The 11,735-nt window shown below is 36.4% G+C and overlaps 1 protein-coding gene across 1 annotated transcript; it reads left to right on the plus strand.

The window, feature by feature from the left end:
* Positions 1-10,457: 10,457 nt before the first annotated feature.
* Positions 10,458-11,417, plus strand: LOC112665330 (olfactory receptor 2L2-like). The gene has a single exon (XM_025454983.1). It carries the CDS (start codon positions 10,458-10,460, stop codon positions 11,415-11,417), a length of 960 nt encoding a protein of 319 aa, XP_025310768.1.
* Positions 11,418-11,735: the final 318 nt, after the last annotated feature.

Genomic DNA, 11,735 nt, shown 5'->3' on the forward strand with positions numbered 1-11,735 from the left:
GCAGGATGATATGAATCCATTGCCTTTAGGAGTCTAAACTAAACTCTCCAGCCAGGCTATATCTAGTCTTAAACTTTGGATTCTGTTTGTGCAATGCTGGTTTATTGGATGACAGATTCTGCCTTTCATATTTGATTTCTTCTTTCTTTCTTGCATTCTTCTCTTTTTTTTTTCAAAAGTGAGTCTTTTATTAAAGATGTGGTGAGATCATCTAGAACAATGATTCACTGAACTCACAGATCAGGTCCCAAGAAGTTTCTTGAGAGCCTCCCTGTTCACACATGTTTAGTTAAATGTCTCTAGGATTGGCAGAATGTTTTCCTGAAACTCGCTAACTTGCTATATTTTTAATTGTTTTCCAGTTTTAGTGGGAATATGGGGAAAAGAGATAATCCTTTCCCCTCTCAATACATCATTGGCTATTTCTGTGATCTTCAATACACACACACACACACACACACACACTGTCATTGGCTTAGTATATTTATAAGTAGGAGTAGTAAAATGTATACCATGAACTGAAGTTCCTACTGACTGAAAATTTGTAATCATGAAACAACTAATCAATTATATCAAGTGACTAGTATGACTTAATTTGTTAGGATAGCTCACTGAAGAAATAAATCATTTTTGAATTGATCACTTCTTAAGTTTTCATGCAAATGAATGAGGCTGGCATTCAGTCCATTTTGACAGCTAAATTTATGTAACACTAAGAATCAAACACTATTGAAAATAATAAATGTTAGATTTTAAACAAAATGCATAACATTTTAATCACCTGGTATCCATGAAATGTATGTACATCAAGATATATATAAAGCATTTTATCATATTTATAGACTTTAGTTAATCAACTGTAAATGACATATAACAATAGTAGTTATCCCACTTCGGTCTGGGGTCATATATTCAGAACTCTATAGGTATCCAATATCATCCAAAGGTATAAGTCAATTTGTTTAGTTATGACTAGGAGAGGTATGGAAGACAATTAATGTATGCATTTGTATGGCTAAAAAAAAGGATGTAATACAGTGCATAGATGTCATTTCTATGGGCCCCATACCTTGGCCAGGACCAGGCTTCTCATAGTGTGATGTATGCCGCCAACATCAGAATCATTTGAAATCTTCTTGGAGATGCAGATTTCAGGATTTCATCCTAGATCTAAGCATTCAATTTTCTGAGTGTGGGCCTGAGATCTGCATTTTGACAATTATTCCATATGGTTCTATTGACAGTAACATCTGAGATCCATGAACTAGAGCTTAACAGTGTTCACAAAGCCAAGCAGAAAGAGTAGAAAAATACACTAGAAAGACCTGTGCTAGCTGAGGGACTCTTCTAACTGCAAGGCAGAAGTTACTGATCTTCATGAAGGCTTGATAAAAATGTTTGCATAAAATACTCCAAAAACTGACACAAGATACTCTTCTCAGAAATCCATATTCCGGGCAGCCCGGGTGGCTCAGCGGTTTAGCACCACCTTCAGCCCAGGGTGTGATCCTGGAGACACGGGATTGAGTCCCACATCGGGTTCCCTGCATGGAGCCTGCTTCTCCCTTTGCCTGTGCCTGTGTCTCTTTCTCTCTGTGTCTCTCATGAATAAGTAAATAAAATCTTAAAAAAAGAAATCAATATTCCTTTTTCTGGTGGATCAAGCTGACAGAAATGCAAAAGTAAATTAGGTAGAAGCCATAAAATCTTTGAGGAGATTTCTTCATATCTCTCTCCATGTATGTGAAGTCAAATTTAATCTAAATTGACTTTAAAATACACAGAGGCTGTAAATCAATTTTAAAAGGTGTTCTGTTTGATGGCTGAGTAACCACATCATCTACATCCGTGTATTTATTGATGGACACTCAGGTTGCTTCCATATCTTGGATAATGTAAATAATGCTGCAATAAAAATAGGGTTGCACATATATTTTCAATTTAGTGTTTTCATTTCCTTTGGGTAAAGCTTCACAGTGAGATTAGTGGGTTGTACGGTATTTCCATTTACAATATTTTGAGAGATCTTTATATTGTTTCCCACAGTGGCTGCACCAATAAGCTAAAATCCTGCCAATAGCGCATGAGGGTTCCTTTTTTTAAAGATTTATTTATTTATTCATTCATTCATTCATTCATCCATTCATTCATTCATGAGAGACACAGAGAGAGAGAGGCAAAGACATAGGCAGAGGCAGAAGCAGGCCCCTTCTGGGAATCCTGATATGGAACTCGATCCCAGGACCCTGGGATCTCGACCTGAGCTGAAGGCAGATGCTCAACCACTGAGCCATCCTGGTGCCCCTGAGGGTTCCTTTAACATCACAGTCTAGCCAAACTTATTATTTCTTGTCTTTTTTATACTACCCCTTCTAACATATATAAGGTGATACCTCATTGTGGTTTTGATTTGCTTTTCTCTGCTGATAAGTGATGGTTAAGCATCTTTTCACATATTTGTTGTCTATCTGTACGTTTTCTTTGGAAAATATATTTTCAGGTTATGTACTGACTTTTAAAAAATCTATTTACATTTTTTAAATTTTTTCTTAGCTTCACAGGCAAATTTTACCAAATATTTGTTTACTTATCTATTTTTCTATCTGCTTATGTATGTATTATTTAAATTTAATTAATTTATGTATAATGCATTTTTAGTTTCAGAGGTAGAGTTTAGTGATTCATCAGTCTTATATAATATACTGTGATCCTTAAATCATGTGCCCTCCTTAATGTACATCAACCAATTCCTCCATCCCCTGACCCATCTCTCCTCCATCAACCCTGTTTCCTATAATTAAGAATCTCTTCTGGTTTGCTGCCCTTTCTGTTTTCCTCTTATTTTACTTTCCCCTCCATTTCCCTATGATCCTCTGTTTTGTTTCTTAAATTCCACATATGAGTGAGATCATATGATAATTGTCTATGAGTTATTTCACTGAGCTATAATACCCTCTAGTTCTATCCACGTCATTGCAAGTGGCAAGATTTCAGTTTTGATGCATGAGTAGTATTCCATTATAGTTAGATAGATAGATGATAGATGACAGATAAATAGATGATAGATAGATCACTCTTTTTATCCATTCATCTGTTGATGGATATATAAGCTTTTTCCATATTTTGGCTATTTCGGACATTGCTGCTATAAACATTAAGGTGCAGGTGCCCCTCCATATCACATTTGTATCTTTGGGGGTAAATGCCTAGTAGTGCAATTGCTGGGTCAGAGAGAAGCTCTATTTTCAACTTTTTGAGAAGCTTCCATACTGTTTTCCAGAGTGGCTACACCAGCTTGTGTTCCCACCAACAGTGAAAGAGAGTTCCCCTTTCTTTGGATCCTTGCCAACATCTGTTTTTTCCTGACTTGTTAATTTTAGTCTTTCTCACTGGTATCTCATTGTGGTTTCGATTTGTATTTCCTTGATACTGTGTGATGTTGAGTACTTTTGGGTGTCTATTGGTCATTTGTATGTCTTCTTTGGGGAAATATCTGTTCGTGTCTTGTGCCAATTTCATGATTGGATTATTTATTCTTTGGGGATATTGAGTTTGATAAGACCTAAATCTGTATACCAGCACTTTATCTGATAAAACATTTGCAAATATCTTCTCCCATTCTGTCACTTGTCCTTTGGATTTGCCGATCTTTTCCTTTGCTGTGCAAAAGCTTTTATCTTGATGAAGTCACAATAGTTCATTTTTTATTTTGTTCCCTTTGCTTTTGGAGATGGCTCTTGCAGGAAGTTGCTGTAGACAAGATCTGAGGTTGCTATCTGTGTTCTCCTGTAGAATTTTATTGGATTTCTGTCTCACATTTAGGTCTTACATCCATCTCAAGTCTATGTTTGTGTATAGTGTAAGAAAAGGTCCAGATTCATTCTTCTACATGTAGCTGTTCAGTTTCCCAATATTAGTTGTGGAAGGGATTGTCAAAGGGACTGTCTTTTTCTGGTATATATTTTTCCTGCCTTGTCAAAAATGAGTTGACCATAGAGTTGAAGGTCCATTCTTGGGTTCTCTTTTTTTAATAAATTTATTTTTATTGGTGTTCAATTTACCAACATACAGAATAACACCCAGTGCTCATCCCATCAAGTGCCCCCCTCAGTGCCCGTCACTCATTCACCTCCACCCCCCGCCCTCCTCCCCTTACACCACCCCTAGTTCGTTTCCCAGAGTTAGGAGTCTTCGTGTTCTGTCTCCCTTTCTGATATTTCCCACACATTTCCTCTTGGGTTCTCTATTCTGTTCCATTGATCTGTGTCTGATTCTTTGTCATTACCCTATTCTCTTGTTCATTACAGCTTTGTAATAGAGCTTGAAGTCTGAAACTGTGATGCATGAACTTTGATTTCTTTTTCAATATTCCTTTGGCTTTGTGGTTTTTTCTGTTTCCATACAAAATTGAGGATTGTTTGTTCCACCTCTGTGAAAAAAAGTTAATGGTATTTTGATAAATATTGCACTGAATATATATGGATTGCTCTAAGTAGCATGGACATTTAATCAAAGTTTGTTCTTCCAATCCATGAACATGGAACATTTTTCTGTTTCTTTGTGTCTCCCTCAATTTCATTCATGCGTGTTCTATAGTTTTAGGATTTTGGCAAATCCGTTGCCACTTTGGTTAGGTTTCTTCCTAGGTATCTTATAGTTTTGGGTGCAATTGTAAATGGGATGAACTTGTTAATTTCTCTTTCTTCAGTCTCATTGTCAGTGTATAGAAATGCAATAGATTTATGTGCATTGATTTTATATCCTGCCACTTTGCATAATTCCTATATGAGTATTAGCAATTTTGGAGTGGAGTCTTTTGGGTTTTCCACATAAAGTAGCATGTTATCTGCAAAGAGAGAGAATTTGACTTCTTTGACAATTTGAATGACTTTTTATTTCTTTTTATTATCTGATTCCTGAGGCTAGGACTTCTAGTACTATGTTGAACAACAGTGATGAGAGTGGACATACCTGTCTTGTTTCTGACCTTAGTTGAAATGCTCTCTATTTTTCCCCGTTGAGAGTGATTTCCCCTGTGGGCTTTTTGTAGATGGCATTTATGATATTGAGGTATGTCCCCTCTATCTCTACACTGTGGAGAGTTTTAATCAAATAAAGGATGCTGTATTTTGTCAAATGCCTTTTCTGCATCTATTGAGAGGATCGTGTGGTTCCTGTCTTTCTTATTATTAATTTGATGTACCACACTGATTTATTTGCAGATGTTGAACCAACCTTCCAGCCCAGGAATAAGTCTCGCTTGATTGTGATGAATAATCCCTTTAATGTACTATTGGGTTCTATCAGCTAGCATCTTGGTGAGAATTTTGGCTTCCATATTTATTAGGGATATTGGTCTGTAATTCTCATTTTGCTGGTGTTTTTATCTGGCTTTGGGATCAAGGTAATGCTGGACTCATAGAATGAGTTTGGAAGTTTAGCATCCATTTCTATTATTCTGAAATAGCTTCAGAAGAATAGGTGTTAATTCTTCTTTAAATATTTGGAAGAATACCCCTGGGAAGCCATCTGGCCCTGAACTCTTGTTAGTTGCAAGATTTTTAATTAATGCTTTAATTTCCTTGTTGGTTATGGGCCTGTTCAGGTTTCCTATTTCATCGTATTTCAGTTTTTTAGAAATGCATCCACTTCTTCCAGATTGGCTACTGTGTTGGCATGTAAATGCTCATAATATGTTCTCTAATTTTTTTTTATTTCTTTATTCATGGGAGACACAGGCAGGGAGAGGCAGAGACACAGGCAGAGGGAGAAGCAGGCTCCATGAAAGTAGCCTGATGGAGGACTTGAAACAGGGAATCTGGGATCACGCCCTGAGCCAAAAGCAGGCACTCAAACTCTGAGCCACCCAGGCATCCCTTATAATATATTCTTATAATTGTTTTATTTCTTTGGTGTTGATTGTGATCTCTCCTCTTTCATTCACAACTTTATTAATCTGGGTTCTTTCTCTTTCTTTTCTTTGTAGTAAGCCTGGTCAGGGGTTTAACAATCTTTTTTTTTTTTTTTTTTTTTTTTTTTTTTTCAAAGAACCAGCTCCTAGTTTCGTTGATCTGTTCTACTGCTCTTTTGGTTTCTATTTCATTGATTTCTGCTCTAATCTTTATTAATTCTCTTGTCCTGCTTGTTTTAGACTTTATTTGCGCTCTTTCTGCAAATCCTTTTGGTATAAGTTTCGGTTGTGCATTTTAGACCTTTAGTGCTTTTTGAGAATGGCTTGTATTACTATATACTTCCCTGTTAGGATAATCTTAGTTGCATCCCAAAGATTCTGAACAGTTGCATTTTCCATTTTCATTTGTTTCTGTGACTTTTTAAATTCTTCTTTCTTGATTAACTCATTCATTCTTTTGTTTGATGCTCTTTAGTTTCCAAGTATTTGAGTTTCTTCCACATTCCCTCTTGTGATTGAGTTCAAGTTTCAAAACATTGTGCTCTGAAAATATGCAGGGGATAATCCTAAAATTTGTACCTGTTGAGACGTGATTTGTGACCCAATATGTGATTTATTCTTGAGAATATTCCATGTGCACTTGAGAAGAATGTATATACTGTTGCTTTTGGATAGAATGTTTTGTATTTATCTGTGAAGTCCATCTGGTCCAGTGTGTCACTCAAACCCCTTGTTTTGTTTTTTATCATCTGCTTAGATGATCTGTCCATTGTACTGAGTTGGGGTGTTAAATTACCCTACTATTATTGTATTATTATCATTGTGTTTCTTTTTCTATTTTATTTTCTTAAATTTTTATTTATTTATGATAGTCACACACACACACAGAGAGAGGTAGAGACACAGGCAGAAGGAGAAGCAGGCTCCAGGCACCGGGAGCCTGACGTGGGATTCGATCTCGGGTCTCCAGGATCATGCCCTGGGCCAAAGGCAGGCATCAAACCACTGCGCCACCCTGGGATCCCTCTTTGTGTTTCTTTAATTTGCTATTAATTGGTTTCTATAATTGGTTGCTCCCATGTTAGGGGCATAAATATTTACAATTGTCAGACCTTCTTGTTGGATAGACCCTTTATGATATATTATGATAATATGGTGTCCTCCCTTATCTCTTATCAAGTTTGGGCTTAAAATCTAATTTGTCTGACATATGGATTGCTCCTTCAGCTTTCTTTTGATGTCCATTAGAATGATACATGATATTCTACCCCCTCACTTTCAATATAGAGTTGTTTTGTGACTAAAATAAGTATCTTGCAGACAGTATATGGATGGGTCATGTTTTTTTATCCAATCTTATACTTGATGTCTTTTAATTGGGACATTTAGCCCATTTACATTCTGAGTAACTATTGAAATATATACATTTAGTGCCATTGTATTATATGTAAAGTCACTGTTTCTGTATATTTTCTGTTTCTTTCTTGTTTTTTTTTTTTTTTTAAATTTTATTTATTTATTCATGATAGTCACAGAGAGAGAGAGAGAGAGAGAGAGAGAGAGAGAGAGAGGCAGAGACACAGGCCGAGGCAGAAGCAGGCTCCATGCACCGGGAGCCCGACGTGGGATTCGATCCCGGGTCTCCAGGATCGCGCCCTGGGCCAAAGGCAGGCGCCAAACCGCTGCGCCACCCAGGGATCCCATGTTTCTTTCTTGTTTATGTTAGTTTTGGGCTCTCTCTTTGCTTAAAGGATCTTCTTCTCTTCCAGGGCTGGTTTAGTGATCACAAGTTATTTTAGTTTCTGTTTATCCTGGAAGCTTTTTATCTTTCCTATTATTTTGAATAACAGGCTTTCAAAATAAAGTATTCTTGGATGGATATTTTTGACGTTTAGCACCCTGAAAGTACATCATATCTGTACTTTCTGGTTTGCCAGGTCTTTGTGGATAGGTCTGATGCTGGTCTGATGTTTATAAACTTGTATATTATGGACCTTTTTCCTGAGATGCTTTCAAGATTTTCTCTATCACTGAGATTTGCAAATTTCAGTGTTAGATGATGAAGTGTTGACCTATTGGATTATTCATTTGTTCTGGTGTTGAGTTGTATAACTTATGTATATATTTTTGGTGTTGATTTCTGATCAGGCATATAATGTGCAAATATTTTCCCTTTCGTTAGATTGCATTTTTTATTAATGGTCTCCTCCACTGTGCAAAATATTTTTATTTCAGTGTAGTCCTAGTAATTTATTTTGTTTTGTTTTGTTTTATTATTATTATTTTTGCCTGAGGAGACATATCTAGAATACTGTTGCTAAGGCTAATGTCAATCAAATTACTAGATATGTTTTCTTCTAAAATTGTTATGGATTGGGGTCACACATTTAGATCTTTAATGCATTTTGAGTTTACTTTTGTGTAGAGTTTAATAAAGTGGTCCCATTTTATTCTTTTCATGTAGCTGTCCAATTTTTCTATCACTACTTATTGAATAGATTGTATTTTCCCCATTGCATATCCCTACCTCATTTCTAATAGATTATTTGACCATAAAAGTGTAGATTTATTTCTGGTCTCTCTTTCTGTTCTTTGATCTAAATGTCTATTTCTGTGGTATTACCACCCTGTTTTGATTATTATATCTTTTTAGTATATTTTGAAATGTAGGATTGTGATATATATGTTCAACATCATTATTTCTCAGGATTGCTTTGGCTATTTGGATTCATTTTTATGATTCTTTACACATTTTAGCATCCAAATTATTCTAGTTTTGTTTAAAGATTTTATTTATTTATTTATTTATTTATTTATTTATTTATTTATTTTTTATTTAAGAGAGAGAGTGAGGGAAAAAAGCATGAGATGGAGGGGAGTCAGAGGGAGAAGGAGACACCATGCTGAGCTGGGAGCCCAATTTGGGACTCAATCCTGGAACTCTGGGATCATAACTTGAGTCAAAGGCAGATGCTTAACCAACTGAGCCCCCCTAGGCATCCAGATTTATTCTAGGTTTTTGAAATATGCTATTGGTATTTTGAGAGGGCTTGCATTGGATCTGTAAACTGCTTTGAGTAATATCAGCATTTTAATAATAATAATTCTTCCAGTCCATGAGCTTGGAATATCTTTCCTTTTTTCTTCTTCAGTCTCTTTCAACAATGTGTTATAGTGTTCAGCATACAGTTCTTTCAACTCTGTGGATGAATTTATTTCTAGGTATTTTGTTCTTTTTGGTGCCATTCTAAATGGAATCATTTTCTTAATTTCTTTTTTAACTGCTTTGTTATTAGTGCAGAAAAATGCAGATTTCTGTGTATTAATTTTGTATTCTGTTACTTTAATCAATATATTTATTACTTCTGATAGTTTTCTGGTGGAGTTTAGGGTTTTTATGTATAGTGTTATACCATCTGCAAATAGCAGCAATTTAACTTTTTCCATACCAATCTGGATCCCTTTTGCCTATTTTCCTTGTCTTATTGCCATTTGTGACATGGATGAACCTAAAAGTTATTATGCTAAGTGAAATAATTCAGAAAGAAAAAGCTTATGTCATATGCTTTCACTTAAATGTGGAATCTAAAAAATAAAACAAATGAAGAAACAAAGCAGAAAAACAAAAAAAGTATAAATAGATCCATAAATACATAGGACAAACTGATTGTGGCTAGAGGGTGGAAGGGTGGCTGAGATGGGCAAAAATTAGTGAAAGGGAGTGGAAGCTATGGGGTAACAGGTACAGCATAGAGAATATAGCCAATGGTATTAAAATAGCTTTGTATGATGACAAATGATAGCTACACCTGGAGTGAGACTAGCATAACATATCAAGTAGTCCAATAACTATCTTGTACGTCTTAAGCTAATGTGACACTGTCTACCAAATATAATTCAAAAAAAGGGGAGGAGGTATTTCCTTTCTCACCCTTCTTGGAGACATCAAATTTAAGTTTGCTGCTTGTTGATTCTGAATACAGATGGTGAGGGAGAGTACAAAATTCATTCTAGTGAAGAGATAAATATTATTGAGGCCAAGTATGTGTTGGAACATTCAATGGTCCACTCACTGAAGGAACTTCAACAAGTTAAATAAATGATATTGGGGTTTCCCAAAATATAGCTGTTTACTTCACATGACATATTTAATCTATGTTAACCCTGAATCACAGAAGTATTTTATTACATCATTCTCCTTATGCTATGCCATTGTTTTGATTACAATCATTAATGTGAAAAAAACTGTATGAATTTAAGAATTCTTTAGATTATCAAAAGAGGAGAATTAAAGGTGAGGTACAAAAAGTAAATGTAGAATGGGCTGCAGCATTGATGGAAAAAAAATAATTTCATTTCCATGATATGGTTAATAATTCCTATCCTGTGACTTAAACATCCTTCTGAAGTAGGGAAATTCTGTTTTCAGTCCCCCCCAAAATAGTTCATGTTTTGCAATCAGTTACCATATTTTATAGAACTGCTTCATATACATGTGTTATGAAAGCCTCCACTATCTTTCAGGTGAAGCTGGTAAGGAGAAAGCATGGAGATACGAAATGAGACATTGAGCACAGACTTCATTCTCCTGGGCCTTTTCTCTGGAATGAAACATACCAGACTTCTTGTCTCTGTTGTCCTCCTCATCTACACCATTGCTATCACAGGAAACACCACTTTGATCTTCCTTATCTGGGTGGATCCCCATCTCCACACCTCCATGTATTTCCTGCTTAGCCAACTCTCTCTCATTGACCTGGCTTTCATCTCTAGCATAGTCCCAAAAATGATGGTTAATTTTTTCTCAGGAAAGAAGAATATTTCCCTGGTTGGCTGTGGGACCCAGATCTTCTTCACTTTGACTCTGGGGATTGCTGAGTGCCTACTCTTGACCCTCATGGCTTATGACCGCTATGTGGCCATCTGCAATCCTCTCAAGTACTCAATTATTATCAGCCCTCGGGTCTCCCAGAGAATGGCCATTGGGTCCTGGGTGGGAGGGACTCTAGCATCCCTGGCCCACACAGCCTATGCCATGCATTTTCCCCTCTGTGGCCCCCGGGAACTCCACAACTTCTTCTGTGAGGTCAAAGCCATTTTGAAGCTGTCTTGTGAGGACATCTCAGCCTATGAGAAAGGAGTAGTAGTGACTAGTATTGTGGTGGTTCTTCTCCCAGTAAGCTTCATCTTGACCTCCTATATCCTCATCTTCCTTCAGGTCCTGCGAATAAACTCCCATGAGGGAAGGATAAAGGCTCTGGCTACCTGTTCTTCCCATCTGACTGTGGTCATCTTTTACTATGGTCCAGCCATGCTAATATATATGAGGCCTGGATCTTCCCACATCCCCATTCTGAACCAGGCTCTCTTTATGTTTGACACCGTCCTTACTCCCATGCTGAACCCTATCATCTACAGTCTAAGGAACAGGGAGGTTGTAGACTCAATGAAGAAGGTAATGGGGAAGTTTTCCATTCAAAATAGGTTTGCACGTTTCAATGAATAGACAGAAAACTTGAGAATTCAAATATCCCTTGGAGGCTGCAGGGTCTGAGGAAACAATGGGACTCTCTGTGTCTTCATTTCTTCTCCTCTTATCTTTATATCCCGATAGTATCAGTTTTAAGTAATAAAACAAATTAATTATCAAAGCAGAGAGGAAAACAAAAATTATACTGCTTTCAAGAGGTCTAAATCACAACTAATTCTCTGTGTGAATATGAGCTCTCATCTAGTCCTCTCACCTTGCCTCATTTGTGTCACTTGAAATGGAAGGTGCTCCTTCCTTCTTTTATTTTTATTTTTTCTTCCTTCTTTTAGATAT

This window comes from Canis lupus, chromosome 14 (assembly GCF_003254725.2).
Source record: "Canis lupus dingo isolate Sandy chromosome 14, ASM325472v2, whole genome shotgun sequence".
NCBI lineage: Eukaryota > Metazoa > Chordata > Mammalia > Carnivora > Canidae > Canis > Canis lupus.